Genomic DNA, 16,539 nt, shown 5'->3' with positions numbered 1-16,539 from the left:
CTGGGCCCAGGGGCTCTTCCTCGCTTCTTCCCGTCCCCTGGAGCCGCTCGGCCTCTGCAGAGCGCCTGGCCCCAGGGAGTACACCTGGTGCTCTCCTGCCCCGGCTCCTGGGTCGGGGTGACCCGCTCGCGGCTGCTCGCTGCGGGGTGCGGGTGGTGGGGCGTTTCTGGAGCCGCGTCCCCAGCCCTGGGCTGACAGGAACTGCTGGTGTCCGAGAGCCATAACCCCGTGGGGCTATGGGCTGATACCAGAGAAGAGCTTTAGGCTCCTTTCTCTTACAAGCTCTGTTTATGAGCTATGTCTGAACTTCCAGGAGTGGATGAATGGTTGTAGCCATCTATTTTCATGTACTCTTTCTCCTGTGAAGAGACAGGATGGAAAGGCAGTTAAACATTAACATGTGCCCTCTGCGCTCTCTGCTTTGTAAAACTAAATGACGTGGTGTACCTTTGGTATAAGGAGTGGTGCTACTTGATGTTTGAGTTAACTCTGAGCCGGTGCTTAGGTGTCAGACTGTTGAACTCCCACTCTTACATATCGATTCCACATTGCTGAGTATCTTAAAAAAAAAACTTAGGGTTTGGTTTTAACGTTCTGTGGAATAATCATGGAACAAATCTCTTTCTCATAGCTCTCCTTTCCTACTGAGATTAAACCAGCCATATTCAAGATACTCTTAGGTGAAGCTTTCTACCCAGCTGTTGAGAGATGATCTGTGGGAATAGACAAGCTATCGACTCAGAAGAGCTAATAATATGTGAGGTGGACTGTGTCCAGTTTCTGCTTTCTCCAGAGGAGAAAGCTTCATGCTGAAGATCCCTGTGTCCTTGGTGTCAATGGTGAGACTGTAGGAGACCAGTGTTTAACTTATTTTGAGCCATCTCTGATGGCTGTCTAGAGATACCACACAAGTTAGATTAACTTTGTAGGTTTATGCCAAGTTAGAGGTGAAGTCTGTAATAGTTGTCTTCTAGTGCTCTTTCAGGAAAACTGCAGCAGTGCCTCCCACACAAATAGGCAAAATCAATTGTCATCCAATGTCCAAAAGCATCTGAAGTATGTGGGCCGTTCCCTGAACATAGGCATTTGTGATTTTATTTTCTTCTAATTTTTTTTTTTTTTCAACCACTGGTTTTGTTTCATTACTGATCCTTTGTATGCGATACAAGACTCAAGTGGCTTGGCTTTCACTAAATTCTCCAAGATCTTTTTAAGAAACTGGGCATAATACCAGTCACGTAGTTTAAACTGGCCATCTGTGCAGGGCTGTTGGTTGTGTTGGAACTTGGTTGTGTTGTGTTTCAGTGGGAAAGTACTTCCTCATTTGGAAGTCAAGGGATAGTATCAAATATTTGCATAACATTTCAAGGACATGGAAAACAGTCAGCACCTCTCAAAAAGCCATTTGTGTGTTGATATTTTTTACTCGCAACTTGGAAAACATTCAACTGGGTTAAATGCCGCAAAATAAGCATTAGTACCAAACAAGAGGGAGAGTTTCCCTCACAGCCTGGAGACATTTTGCTGTACAGGATCTCTAATTTCTGCCAAACCTCAAATATGCCGTCTGCAGTATTGCCTAGTACATTGTGTATGTATGCTTAGTTCCTTTTGAGATTCCTGCGTTGTGCTGCATAAACTATGAGACATGAATTGAAGAGGAAATCCAGCCTGTAGTTGTGTTTCTAGGTGGTCTTGGTTTGCAGCTTGCTCCCTGTGCAGCCATTCAACACTTGTGAGGGGGAGGGCACCAGCCAATGCTTAGGTAACCACCGTTGCTGAGATCCTGTCTGACAGTGAAGGGTCAATGCTGTTGCAGTGTCTGACTCTGTTGTGGAGAAGCCACTTCTGCTTTTACAGTCAGATCTAAGACTGACTATTACAAAGTCTGTAAATACGATGATAAGAAATTGGAAGGTCCTCTGAAGAGCAGTGTAGCTGAAGTAACCTTGCAGAACAATTGTCTTCTTTAGCTCTTCAGAAGAGAAAGTGTCTTGGAGATTATTGGCTGGTCTTCCCATGTATTCTTACATTCATGCTGAAGTTGCATGTTAAGACCTTTAGTTGCCACCTTTGAAATCTGAAAATACAGCCATGATCCCATGACTTTAGTCATAACGCTTTTCAGTAGTTCATTCTTCTTTTAGTCTTTTTATACCAGAATATAATGGTTTAACTGCCAGCTTGAATTCCAATTTGTTGGAACATAACTGAGGAAGGCAAGATTGCAGAGCAAGTAAAATGTTTTAAACTAGTGGTTTTTGTGAAATTTTTGGAGTCAATGGGAATAGCCTGCCATTACACATGCATGTTCTTCACATGTGTTTTGTGGGTTTTCTGGGATGGCAGCCACAACCGCTTCTTGCACAACATCTTGTCAGCTGAGCCCTTTAAACTGGCTTCAGAGAGTGAACAAGTAGTCGTTCATGTGACTTGGGTATGTGCTCGCCTCTGGTCAGAGCAGAGACGTTGCCTTGCTGTTGGTGCTGAGCTCCTGACGGTGTCTGGAGCGAGCGTACAGCCTTTCCAGAGAGACTCGTCATTAAGCAGGGCGCTGCAGTTGTTGCTAAATCCCCTTCTGGGTATCAGGAACAATAGTATAGTGAAGGTGAATAAAGCCAGGTGCAATTTGCAACACAGTAGCAAGTGTGAACCTTAACTACGCTGAGCGCTTCTTTTATTTTCTCAGGTGGTGAGACTTGCTGTTAGTCTGCTGAGCTGCTTCAGTGAGGTTCTATTCTCATACAATTGTACCAACTATCAACTTAGCAAAGAGATGTCCCCACCGATGCTGGCAGTTGGTGATGGAGGAGGCACAATGACAAGTGCTATGAATCTGTGTTAGCTGTAGTGAGGTATACTTCAGTTTGTTTCCTTTTCCTTCACTGCATATTTGTAGTACTGAGATTCTTCTCATTGCAACAGGAAACTTTGGGTAGAAGAGAAGCATTTCATGGTTGTGTTTTTCAAAAGAAATACTGTGTCAGCTTCCTGTAGAAAGCTTAACTTAAAAATGTCCTTAATTGGCCCTTCCATAGGAAGAGAGGGAAGCATGAAGTTCTTTAAAGAAGAGCCAGATAAGCTGTTTATTTGTTCATAGTAGTGGATTTCTATATTTTTAACAAAATGACTAAATAGAAGGTTGTTTCTCTATTCTTCCGTGTCAAAATAAGTAGCCGCTTCCCAGCTGACATGAGCATGTTACTGCAGCTGCACCAGTAACTGTGAGGGTGACTTGGCTGGAGTAGTGCTGATTCTCATGGGCAATTACAGAACCCTGTGTGTTACAAATGGACAGTGCTTTTGGAATGTGAAGACTTGACTGTCTTCTCTGAACCCATGAAGCTCGGTATGCCAGAAGACTGGAGTAAAAAGCTCTTTGCAGAATGCAAGGGGACCATAACGCAAGTAGCTGTCTTGTACCGTAATAAATATATGGTTCAATGAGTTGTGGTGCTCAAAACTGAGATGTCCCTCCTTGCCCCAGCAGACTGGGAGGCCTAAGGTGACATGCTTTTCCTTCCTCTGGTATTTACAGGTCCTTTTCGTTCTCCCAGTCTTCATTGCTGTGCATCAGAGCAAAGCCATAATAAACTTACTGCTGTTGTGTTTACCTTTAATAATTAAATCTGGACTGACTAACATTTTCCACCTTTGATCAAGGATTTATTTCTGTGTACTTCTGTATTGCCATTCCTATTACCTGACAGAAATCCAGCCATGCTGGTCAGAACCTTATCTCTTATGAAATAATGCAGCTATCTCACAGTCAGAAGGCAGTGATTATGCAATTGCATACCAGCAGTTAAAATATCTTCTGAGGAGCAGAAGCCTTTGACCAGTGTTAGATGCTTAACTTTCTTCTTTTAAAGTTACTTTGCCACTGAAGAGAGCTTGCTTGAGTGTTCCTTCTGTCCATCAGTGAACCTTTCCTGAAAGAGTTTGGGAAAAATCTAGAGCACTTTGTGAGTTTGCTCAATCTTGCCGTTTAAGTACTTTGGGCTCCTAAAGAAATGCTTTGAGTTGAAGGTTGCTTAAAGCCCATAGTACAGCTGTCTTGAGAACTTGGGTTTCTTCCATCTGGGTTTAGCTTTTCAATGAACTACTTAACTTCTGACCAATTTTTCTCTTAGAAATTCTTTGGAAGGATAGAGTACTGCAGTAAGCAAAAGAAATTATTTCATTAGCCCAAACATGGGATTTTAGAGTCTTCCAAATTACTTGGCAGTTTAGTCGATCTAGTCAACTTTCTGGGTGTTCAGAGTATTCACCTCACTGGGGGAGATAAATATGTAGTAGCTTTGTGTCACTGGAACACTGTACTTGGTGGCATCTGCTGTGGTATTCCCCGATGTGAAACTTCATGTTCAACATTTGCATTTTGGTGTTGAGTTGGGCGGAGTCCTCAGACCACTTTTATTAAAGGGGCTAATGTTAACCTGTAGAAGGTAATCTCCTTATAGGTATGGGTAATACAAAAGTAGTATCTCTTTTCTCAATTGCTGATGAGCTATTGTTTTTCTGGTACATAATGTTCCTCCAACAAGAAATGCAAGAGGAACTACCTACAAGGTTATAAGTTCCAACTTGTTCTTCCTATTTGGTTACTGTGAGCTTAAATGGCTTTAATGTGTGTGAAACTTAAGTGACTTAAGCCACTTTCAAACTTGGACTATATTTTTTTTTTTTTTTCCAGGCTCCTGGAACTGACAAGCCTAATACAGTTTTCTATCTCTCTGTATCCTGTGAGGTTCAGTGTAATGGCTCAAAACCTCACGTTCCTCCACTGAACTGCAACCGGCGTGATCCAGCACAGGGGTGCAGGCAGAAGCTGTTCACGTGTTAAAACAGTTTCTTGCATGTACATTATTTGAAACAGGTTATGATCAGACATTTCTCAAACCGTTTAGTTTGATGTTTAGAACAGACTTGTTACTTCATGATTCTTTCTTTGTTGGCACTAGGAGTTGGGAAAAAGCAAATAACTGAAGTGCTTGTGGAAATTTGTTCTTTCCTTGACTTAGAGTGGCTTAAGGTGTTCCCTGGTAAGGAAGACCTGGCTCTTCTGGGTTTTACTAGATTCTGCTCCTTTAAAAAGCAGGGCAAGTGAGACTGTTCAACTTTGAGATGCTATCAAGGCGTTAACAGGTGGTAATTGAATCAAAAAATGTTTGACAACACCTGCTGTTTCTCTGCCAGTTTTTCCCCTCCAGTTTTCAGTTCCCATCAGTTTTGAGCCTTGCTTCTGCTGAACTTGTAACCTCGTAACTGCAAACTGTATTTGTCATCTCTAACCCTAAAATACTGCAACACCACAGTTGGTGGCAAAAGGACATGGCTTGGAACTGTTGTAAAACTGAGCAAAAGGCACATGATAATAGAAGAGACCTGTGTAACAGAGAACTACTGCAGGAAGCTAAAACACTTCTGGTTTCCCTTAGCTCTGATGAGGACTAATGATCATAGAATCATAGAATGACTAATGATCAACAGCAGTTTTACAGCCTGTGTTGCAAAATCAAGAATTAACCCTAGAAACAACTCACACATTCTCAGTACTTTATAAAACTTAACGTTATTTATTTCACATTTTTTTTTTTTTTTTGCTCTGGGAGTTGTAATGCTTAAATATGCATAATTCTTAAAACACTTAATTGCCAGAATATACACATTTGCACCAGCTTGCAAAGACCCCAGAGTTCTCGGAACAAAACCATTTCTGCTTTTCAAAACCAAAAATTGTTTCTAATGAGAAATAGTGACAATTTCATGCCTGTACTCCATTTTAGTAACAGTAATAGGGCTGAAATTTTCCCCACATAACAGGAAAAAGCTATTGTAAAGCTAAAGTTTATTAGACCTCTCATCAAACACAGTCTAGAATGTTGAAATCACAGTATAGACTTGCTTTCCACTTATGTGAAAGACTGAACAAAACTGGAAGGTGACATTAAATCAAGTCTTGCTGTGTAGGAGCACATAAATTCCGTTAGTGAGTTATTCTACTCGTGCACTCTTGTTTCATGTATTTATCATGTATAAATTGGCAACAGCATCTTCCAGAACTAACTTGGTTATCTTTTTGAAGTTGAAAAAAATGTGTATTGTAGACAAATGGGGTTTTGAGTTACTGTAAAGGGAAGGAGTGTGTCTGAGCCACAGCCACATAAAGTAATTTTTAGAGTCAGATGTGACTCTAGCCCATGTATGTTGCCTCTGGCAGGACGGTATCTGCCACTATATGCATTTGTAAGAAAGTCTTGTGCACTGAGAGACTTCCTTCTCTGAAGGAGTAAGGTTCCCAAGTGCTACTTGTTTTAAATGAAAATTTTGGTTAGTTTGGTTGTTTACTACTTTCTGATGTGCTTCAGGATCAGGATGTGAGGCATGTGCAACCTCATACAGATCTTACTTGAAGATAGTGCAGGATCAGCAATTTCAGTAGATGCACTGCTGCTGACCTGAAGACTGCAATGAAGAAACTCAGTGCTGACTAGCTTAAAGCAGACTTACCCAAGCAGAGTTGTATCAAACAGTATGATTCAAAGCAGCATTCTCAATTTCTAGGATGTACTGATATTTACTCATAAGCTGGAGCACAAAGTATAATAATTTAACTGATTATTTAGACTTGGTGACAGTATTCTGACACTTTTTTTTTTTCTATCAAGGTTGCTGCCTTACTCAGACTTGCTTGTCTGTCAATGTGTGAAATGGGTTATAATCACTGCTAACATTTATGTAATAAAGTAAATTATATTTTTTGCAGGAAGCATCCAGGATGGGAGGGAAACCAGACGTTTTGCCACCTGTTAAACCTGTAATGAAGCCTGTATAAAAATACTAACTCACTAGGGTTTAGAGAGTAGCCTCTTAAGTAAATGCATTGTATCATTTCACCTTGCAAACTGCTTCCTAATGTATTATGGTCTTAACCCAATGTTTACACACTATTTGACTGCTACTGATGTAGAAACTGCTGTTTGTAACCTTTCTAATCCCCAAATCAGATTGAGGTGATGTATCATAAGCCTGGTCATAAAAGTGTGTACAGGTTCAGTGTTTCTTGTAAGATTGTGTGGATGTTTTTACACTGATCAACAGAAGTGCTTGACACAGCATTTCTAAATGAAATGGGCTCTCAGTAATGATCCATGAATACAGTGTAATGAAATCAGTATCAGTTCCTAAGTAAATATGCATAGCCACACTTTTGCATTGCAAATACTTAAGCTGTAACACATAATTTTTACTGTGGCTTTTAATTAGAGATGGTTGTGTTGTGTCTTTCTTAAGAGTTAGGACTTCTTTTAGAACAGGAACCCAAGTATGTTTGGTTAAGGAAGGTTTTGTAGTCTCCTGCACTCAAAATATGCCTACCATAAACATATAAGTATGAAAAGGCCTTTGGAATTGCATTAACTCCTCAGAATGTACAGCTTGTGAAATGGTCTTACTAGGAAACCCATGGCATTGGCCATGGCAGAAGAGAGGACAGTTCCTGCAGCCGGATGCTCTCATTTAGCCTGGCTTTGTTAGCCTGCAGCCCTAGTGGTGTGGCAGTGAGTGCCAGCAGGCTTAAGCTGCACATCTACAGCAGCATGGCCTTTAAAGAAACCTGGTGTTAGCCTGAATTACTGGTCCTGTACTGCAATCTCAAACTACTGCTAGCATACAAAGGACAATAAAGGAAGTCTTACACTATCCATTAGGCAGTTGCAGCTTGCTACTTACACCAGACTGGGTGAAAGAGGAACAGAAGCACGAGAGTTGTGCTTCCAAGGTCACAGAAGTTGGTCATGTGGAGTAGCATTTGCTCTGGATTCTTATCATGCTTGTGAACTCCAGTTTGAAACCAGTACTGACTGCCTGATTTATTTTTTTTTTTTCCTTCCTGCCTAGTGTCAGAATTGTTTTGTAGCTCTCTTTAGAGGACTTGGCTGACAATGCAACCTTCTCTTTTTTTAAAGGTATTTTCAAGAGGAATAATTCAAGATTGATGGATGAAATTTTGAAACAGCAGCAAGAACTCTTAGGACTAGATTGCTCCAAGTACACCGTGGAGTTCGCAAATCAAGACAAAGCTGATCAAGGTAAGATGAATTGCAAGGGGGATGTTGGTATGACTACAAAGCTGTCTATAAATCACAACCTTGCTTTTACTTATATGCGTTCCTGTGTACAGTGACCTTCTCCTTCATTAAGTACTAATTATTAGGACACACGAAACTTCCCTGGGCTAGCATTAAAACTTTTGTTGTGCTTATTTGCTCTTAACTAATAGGGTGAGTTGTTTTTCCCTCCTTCCCATAGCAATGATTGCTGGGTACTCTGATATCTTTCTTAGCCTGACTGTTGTGCATTGACTCTTAATGCATCAGCATAGCTCAAATCCCCACTGTTTCAGTGAGGTGAATTCTTTTGCTGGAAGAGTTGAAAAAGCCTGAAGTGTAAGGGAACTGATGCCAAGTTAAAAACACATGCACTTCCATCTTTCCAAACTTATCCTTCAAAGTAGGGAGGAAGAAGAGAGAGAGCAAAACTGCTGGTTGTCATAGCAATGTATAATGACACTAGGAAGGTAAAGGGTGTAAATTTTTTTTAAAAAAGGCTGTGATAGCCACTTCTGTGTGTAGAAGTGAAAAACAGGAATGTTTTGAGGCTAATGTTCCCTGTTCACTTAGGTGTGCTAACTAACACAAATGCTAGAAGTCTGTTCAAAATGTAGTAAATCACAAGTATGGACTTTACTAAAGCAGGCCTTTGCATTAGAGGGGTATGCTGATACAGCTCTCCTAAATACAACTCAAAATATTTAAACAGGACTCTTAAAACATAAGGTTGTTGGGTTTTGTTTTAAGGTAATTATATTATAGACTTCAAATGCTTAAGACTATACCTCACAAGCTGTAGTATGTTTAGCTGCATTTAAGAAGCTGCTGGCTGAGTTTTGCTTCCTTTACAAGAGCTGACAGGGTGGCGAGATCCTTTGTGTCAGGTTTCCAGTATGAAGTCCAGTGTTGTAGCATAAGTTTACCTTCTAAACAGTGCAGGCTGAGGTGCTAGCATTTATGTGGAAACACTCAACTTCCATGTTGTTTTTATTCCTGTGAAGGTTGAAATAGCAGCAGAAGATGAGGTAGATGGGCTGCTAATGTCTTAAATGCTTACTTAAATTGGGATATCTACGTCCAGACCAAATGAACCACTGAAAGACTGCTCAGACTTGCTGGCTGAAAGGGTACATTTAAGTCATGGGAACCTTTTGTCCTGGAAACTATGAAAAGCAGAGGTCTTTTGTGTTCTCTTTAAAATTTTTCATTCTTAGAAGTCTCTGCAGTCACATTATGTGCTTCATGCTTTGACATGAACAAGCTGACGCCTCTCCACTTTATACTAATAAACTGCAATTTTTCACTTTTTCCAAGAAGCAAAATTACATGCCTTATGCTCACAAATACTGTTAGAGAAATATTCCTTAATGTAGGACATACAACAAATCAAATAATGTTGAGGCACGCTTATTTTCATGGTGGCAGCTTTGGGTAGACTAACTGAGGTTTTTTAGGTGTTCTTGTGAGTCTTTTGACTGTGTTCAGTGGTCCTTTGTAGTCAGGCTCTGCAGTCTCAAGGCATACTATTCTTAAGTTTATAATTATAATGGTCATAAATTCTGTGTAAGTCTTAACCTGTACCCACACTAGCGTCTAACTCATTTACTTTGAGCTGGGTTTAGTACATTGTCTGTGGCCTTCAACTTACTTGGCAAGTTTACCTCTTAGGTACCTTATCAGAGTTGACAATGATGCAAATCACGTAACACAAGAAGACTTACTTCACAGTAGTGAAGACGATAAGTTCGTTGTGAAATGTCCTCTTGAGTCACAGACAGTTATATTTTAATGGGTGAATGCTGGTACTATTATCTGGTTCCTAGCTTCTCTGTAGCAATCCTAAATCCATGTTGTAACTCTTGTATCAATTTGGAATTGCTGCTGAAAGGTCGTGTGATCATATCTAGGGAAGGTCCCATCTTAATCATTGTGTCACATGAATGTCTACAGTAGCTGTTAAAAGAGCTTCCTCTTTTAGAGTAGGAATTAGACCTTTCTTTCTTTTCCCTGGTGAATCTTTCTGTATTGCTTACCACCCACCAAGTTACTACCTAGGCACCTTCCTCTCACTGGTTTTCCTGACAGTGTAAGAACTGATGGAAATTCCCTGAAAGACTCTACATTTCAAGACTGACATTAAACTCTTTCACAAGACTCTTCAAAACAGTTGCCTCAAACTTGCATTTTAGTAATACAGCAAATCCCAAAGACTCTTACCCACTTCTATAAGATGAATGAGGTGTATCTATGTCTAACTGTATGATATATGAAGTAAACAAGTTACTTTCAGTCATATCCTGTGAATATCTAAAGCACATTCAAAACAACTCTGTTTCTGTTGCTTTTAAACTATGTTTTGTACTTTCAGTTTTAAATTGCCAATCTACATTGAAGGTGCTGTCTCCAGAAGATGGAAAAGCAGACATAGTAAAAGCTGCGCAGAAGTTTTGTCAGTTGGTATCACAGCAGCAAAGAACATACACAGACCTGGATGTGAATGTGTTAGACAGCTTACTAAGTAGTAAGTATCACGTGACCTGTGGGGGGGAGGGGAAAGAGAAATGCTCGACTCGTAACGGATTTAGTTTCTAGTGTATCTGTTGCCTAGAATATGTGTGCATCTTGATGCTCAAGTCTATCAGGGTAAGTTACAATTATTGCTGTAAGGCTTCTGCTAAAAAGTTTTTGCTGGTCTACTCCCTTTTGAAATTTTTCATTAAGCAGAAGAAGAAAACTTTAAGCTTAAGTTGGAGAAGCTCAGCCTTTCAGAGTTTACAACCTCTGTGGGATGTTCTGCAATGAGCTTTCTGAAAAAAAAGTACTGCTCGGATCACCTGAAACTAGACTATTATAACTTAGGTTAACTTCTTGCAAGTTAGCATGCTGCAAACTTGGATACAGGAAGAGTCTCTTCCAGATCTAGTTACAGCAATTAAAACTGTTACTGCTGCCTAACTAACACCCTGAGTGCAAATGATAGAGAACTTGTTGATCTTTAGCTGCTGTATAACCCTCACTAGCTTGCTTATTTTCATTACTAGTCCTTGCAGATTACTGACTCTGCACTGAGGTGCATGGCCATGTGCAAGAGCCATGAAAAGGGCTGGGCTGCTTTCATCTCATATCTGGGAGAAGTAGATTAGAACAAGCCTTCACTTCTTCAGTGGTGCTGTGGAGAGTAATAGTTGCTCAGCTTTTCTGGGTGATCCATGCATGCTAATTGCAGCTGTAATTAGCTTGGCAGAGTTCAGGTTTCAGACTGCACACTTCAGCGTGGCTGTCTGCAGGCACATTACTGTGGTTCCTATTAATTGGACTTTGGGGGTGGGGTGTTGTGGGGGTGGTTTTTTTTTTCTTTACACCCCAAATAGGTAGTCAGCTGAATTACTCTGCAGACTGACTACTGTGGCAGTTTGGAGACTTTAATCTAGTTTCAAACTGAATTCTATCCCTGTTGTCAACATGCTGCATGATAGCTTCTCACTGTAACAGAGTTATTAAATGTATTTAGTAAGGCACCGGAAGAAGTAACTTAGACATCTGTCATGTTATACCCCAAAGGCAACTGCAGGAAATAAATTGTTGCTTCTTTGAAATGGTCACTCATTTTGTAAAGAATTGGTGCCAATTTGTACCCATGTGTGTATTTTGGCCAGTGAAGTTTAACTGGAGCTTCTCAAACACTTGCTTGTGATCTTCTGTCAGTGCACTTAAGTGTCTGGATCTGTTAAAGGTGTTTGGCTCCAGTCTTAAACTGAGCAGATTTATTGTTCAAGTAATGCAGGCTAGCTGAGCACAGAAACAAATATCCTAGATTTTTAGTATGTCAAAACAGTAAACTTTGAAAATAGGCTGCTTGATCTATGTGGCTAATAACTAAGGATAGTATCTATAACTAGTCCTGCTTATTAATTTGCTTGGTTTTAATGTTTAGGGCAATTGGAGGAGAAGAACTATTCTTTCATTACTTATTTAGCAGCAGCTTATGAAACTACTTACTTTAGCTGTAGGCCAACTTATTTTCTGTGCATCCTTAATGGAAAGGTTTTGAGTGTAAACATCTGTGAGTTACTCACCCAAGTTGAGAGTGAGTTCTGAAAACCAGTACTTGAGTAGCTATATTTTTAGGCTTTGTGTTCATGGTGAATTCTGTAGGTTTCTGAGTTTTTTGCATGTTGATTTTAAATAACTGGGAATGTAATTTTTAAACTTTATTTGTATTTAGGCTGCAGTTTAAAGTCTACTCCAAAAATGGTATGGTTCTAGCTGGTCATGTGTCTTTTCTGGTTCTTAATCTAGTCATGCTCTAATTCTTAAATCTTCAGTTTTTCTTCAGTCTGAGTACTTTCTTCTGAGCTCAAAGCTTCCTTTGAGGAAAGTAGGTGCCAGCTGCATTATAATATTGCCTCCACTTCTGTCTGCCTTCCCAGTAAAGAGCATGACTATCCACTAAGGCTGTTCAAGTTGCCCTATAAAATCTGTGGAAAAGAGAAGGGTGGTGCTGTCAGCTCCACAAATTGCCTTCACGTTCTCCCCACAGAACTCCTGACCTAGAAGGGATATTGCCAGGTTCCTGTCCCTTGAGTGTCCAAGTCTTTTGGCCTCTTCTTTTGAGTCTGTTTCAAAATCCTTCCATCTTGTTTGTGCTAAAGCTGAAGAGTGCTGTAACTCTAGCAGCTCTGAAGGAGATTTTACATGTGAAGTAGTGTTGTTGATATGTTTAGGTGGAGAAATGGAAGTGTGGTGGAAGGTACAGTGCTGTGTTTTGAATAGGCTGTTCCGACAGTAATACTACAGTGTACATTTTCATTTTCCTTCAGATAGGAACCAGAAGGAAATATTAGCATTAACTGGGCTCTCTGAAGGTGTTTTCCTGTTTGAAAAGCCATTGCAGTGTTGAAGATCCTGCTGCTGAACTGGCCAGCTGAGGAGCACTCAGCTACTGAATCAGCTGATGAGTAAAGCTGTCCACTTCCTCCAGAGTCCCCACTTTTAAGTATTTGCTGCTTTCCTGCAAAGTTCTCTCATACTAACATGCTAGCTTCTGAACATATAAGTGGCTTTTACTTTGTAGTTTTTTTTTAACTTTGAGATAAGATTTGGACTGTGGTGCAAGGCACTCATATTTAAATACTCCATCCTTCCCTAGAAGTGCACGTACTTGAGAAAACAGCTGCTTTACCTCTGGTAAAAGGGTTACTGTTGTGATGAGTCACTCATCCACCTTCAGGTGGAGTGAATTCTGATAGGACCTTAGTCTCATGTTCTGTTATTCCCAAAGTTAAGTTCCTCTACAATTAAACATAAACTTGGAGAAGGCTCTTGACTGGTTTGGATTTTCATTATTTATTTTTTTTTAAAGTGAACAAAGAATGGAGAAATACCACCTGAAGTGTAGAGCAAATAGGCAGTATTAAACCATCTGCTGAATGCAGGCGTTGTGCACCATAAGCTCTCTTGCAGTCAATTTGTAGATTTAGTGGAAAATGGAAGGGCTAACAAGCAAATAGCATACAATAATCATGACTAGTTGCAGCATTATAGCAAAATGGGGTTATGATTGCTGGAATGCTTTTCAGATGAGCTGGGTAGGGGCAAGAAGAACAGCTTAGCTTCTTGGGCCCTGTTGGGGTGCTATGCTGGTTTTCACATGTTGCCCTAATCAACTTGCTAGAATTAGCAAGGAAAGCTGGATTAAGACTTGATTCTAAGCTTATTGTCTGTCAATTTTAGCTTGGAGTAGCTTAAGGCATGGCAGAAGTGTTATGGAAGGAAGACAGTGTCATTTGGCTACTGGTTGCCTTCATCCTCAGAAGATGAGTAGGATGCTTTCACTAGGGGAGTGACGGTGGTGGGGGTTTTAAGGTGCGGGTAGTAAGGGTATGGGCACATAGTGAAGTCCTTCAGTGTTATCTAGCCCTGCTCTACAATGGGTCATGCTGTCCACTTGTAACTAGGAAAAAGCAAAAATGCTGCCCTGTTCTTCCTCACTAGAAATGCGTCACCTGCAACAATTTTTCTGAAATTTCATAGTAAAAAGTTGTTTTTCAAATTGACTGTCTAGCTCCGTACTGAGACACAATCTGACAAATTTTTTTTTTACAAGTTGTTTTCTTGATGAGCTGTGGTACCAAGTTGTTCTTCAGTGGAACCTCCTTGAGTGCTTTTTTTTTTTTGTTTGTATGTTAACATTTCTTTCACTCTGCTGAAACTCCACATAGTTGATTTAGGACTGTAGTAGGTGTGGGTTAGGATACAGCATGTTCTATGCTACTAAAATCAAGTTTGCCAACACAAAACTAGAACACGTCAGTCTAAACAGCAATGTTAAGGTTTGCTGTTATTCAAAACAATGTAACCGTCCCTATTACTTCCTTATCAAGCCTTTGAAAGCTACCTGACTTAAAAAATACTGAGCCTGCAGTGCAGTGGCAGCCTAAGGTTTTGTTCAGTTGGTCATGTTCAGATGGTGCAAGACCAGTCTGTCCTCTTGGGCTTTTAATCATTAACTTGTCCTCAGGAGTATCACTTAAAAGAACCATGCATTTAATGAAAAAGTAGGTGCCTTAGGGTTTGGGATTAAAACAGATCTTCTGGTGAATTTAATAAAACCTAGTATAATTTGTTTTTACAGGTACAAATGGATTTCCTGATCCTGATTTAGTCTTGAAGTTTGGTCCTGTGGACAGCACATTAGGATTCCTTCCATGGCACATCAGACTGACAGAGATAATGTGAGTTGCCTATAAATACTGTGGAACAGGTTGGAATGATACCTAAGCAAGTCTTTATATGACTGCCTTATGGAAACAGCCATAAGAGCAGATCTGCCTAAACAAAGGTGTCTGGAGATTGATTTGAGGGTATCTCAGTATTGTTAAATGAAATCTCTCAAACACTCATTGTTACTTCTTCAGCCACGATTAGGCAACAGCAGCACACTTTGCTCATGGGGTTTAAGGAACAACTCCTGTCACCATCTAATCTTAGTGGCCCAATCCCAATTCTCTCAGTGTTCCCTGTCTGGACTTTGAGTGGCTTAGAGATTTGTAACAGGGAAACTAATGTTGTAAGAGAAATAGGATAATGTAAGATGATCATTCCTCTGGGTGATTTTCCAGTTTAGGCAATAACTGGCTAGAGCTGCTATAGTCCTTAAATCTGAGAGTGTTTATAGGGCACTTAAAAGTGTGAGCAGACCTATGCTTCTTCAGCTTTCTCACTGATTTCAAGTGCACTGTGTGCTCTAAGGAGTAGGCTTTGATTTAGAGGGTGACAAGATATTAACAACTAGTTTATTTACTAGAGCTGAGTGACAGTAACACTGTTGAGAACGACTTCACAAGGTTACTCGGACAGTAGCTTGCTTTAAGTAGTGATGTTCCTGACTGGCCATATGAATCGTGAGGTGTTTATAAAAGCTTATTTTAATTTTTCTAACTTGCTTTCTCAGTTCTTTGCCTTCCCACCTGAACATCAGCTATGAAGACTTTTTGTCTGCCCTCCATCACTATGCAGCCTGTGAGCAACGCTGGGGAAAGTGACTTCTGGCTGGGCACATGGAGTCAGGCTTTCTGTGGGAAGGAATTTGTCTGTTTACAAGCACCTGTGACCCATAAGTCTGGTTCTTAGTCCTTTCTTAATTTATCAACAAATTCAATAAAGTGTCTTACCTTTCTAGAGAGTCTGCGTGAATGTGTGAGAATCTGTGGGGATGGGGAAGTTCACAGATTCCCTTTGAAAAAGACAGTTATTGCAGCAAAGCTGTTTGAATCTGAATTAGCCTCATTTTCATGTCCAGCTGACCAAAAGAACATGCAAGAATTAAGTCTTGTGAAATCTACAAGACAACATAAGCAGGAGTTCTATGCCCTGAAGGTCCTTAAATCTAAGAAAGAGCTCTGATATAAGTTTGTTTCTTTCGAGTTACTCATGGTCAGGCATTTCACAGCTAAGCACCTGGTCTATCTTCAGATATATTTACTTTATAATGTGTGAATTCCAGAGGGGTCAGTTCTGTTAACTGCAAATAGAGACTGCTAATTGGCTGTGATGACTAAGCCAGCAGTTAGGTATCAAGTTCTAGAAGTACTGAGAAGATTCCATAAGAAGGAATAGAAGCTTCTATAGTAAGTGGATTAGGCAGTCTGTGTAGCACTATCCATCTTCTCTTTAAGAGGTGAAATGAAAGTATTCCTACATCCATAAGTGAAACATCTCTTAGCATCAGGTCAGTATTCCATAGGGAATAAGCATAAGCAGTACTATGTATTGTTTGTATACCTGTTTTCCCCATAAGGTTCTCACTTAAGGTGACAAGCTGGCTGAGGCTCTGGCATCACTTCCTGAAAAATCTGAAAATGGACTAGGTCCCTTTCCATGGCTGATGTGAGTTACTTCTGCTCCTGTACCTAGCTGGGGAGTC

The 16,539-nt window shown here is 40.3% G+C and overlaps 1 protein-coding gene across 1 annotated transcript; it reads left to right on the top strand.

Annotated features, from left to right (window-relative positions):
• Nucleotides 1-7,971: 7,971 nt before the first annotated feature.
• Nucleotides 7,972-15,798, top strand: NUS1 (nuclear undecaprenyl pyrophosphate synthase 1 homolog (S. cerevisiae)). The gene is made up of 4 exons (XM_008943917.1): nucleotides 7,972-8,093; nucleotides 10,483-10,635; nucleotides 14,749-14,848; nucleotides 15,568-15,798. The coding sequence occupies exons 1-4, from the start codon at nucleotides 8,000-8,002 to the stop codon at nucleotides 15,656-15,658; spliced, it is 438 nt and encodes a 145-aa protein (XP_008942165.1). The 5' UTR covers nucleotides 7,972-7,999; the 3' UTR covers nucleotides 15,659-15,798.
• Nucleotides 15,799-16,539: the final 741 nt, after the last annotated feature.

This window comes from Merops nubicus, unplaced genomic scaffold (genome assembly GCF_000691845.1).
Source record: "Merops nubicus isolate BGI_N331 unplaced genomic scaffold, ASM69184v1 scaffold16997, whole genome shotgun sequence".
Lineage (NCBI taxonomy): Eukaryota > Metazoa > Chordata > Aves > Coraciiformes > Meropidae > Merops > Merops nubicus.
This window is presented reverse-complemented; position numbering and strand designations above follow the sequence as displayed.

What these genes read in the sequence shown, in the direction of transcription:
- NUS1 (XM_008943917.1), top strand. Translation starts at nt 8,000, where the DNA reads ATGGATGAAATTTTGAAACAGCAGCAAGAACTCTTAGGACTAGATTGC. An exon ending in TCAAGACAAAGCTGATCAAG is followed by an intron (nt 8,094 to 10,482) that starts GTAAGATGAATT and finishes TTGTACTTTCAG; the next exon opens with TTTTAAATTGCCAATCTACA. An exon ending in GTTAGACAGCTTACTAAGTA is followed by an intron (nt 10,636 to 14,748) that starts GTAAGTATCACG and finishes TTGTTTTTACAG; the next exon opens with GTACAAATGGATTTCCTGAT.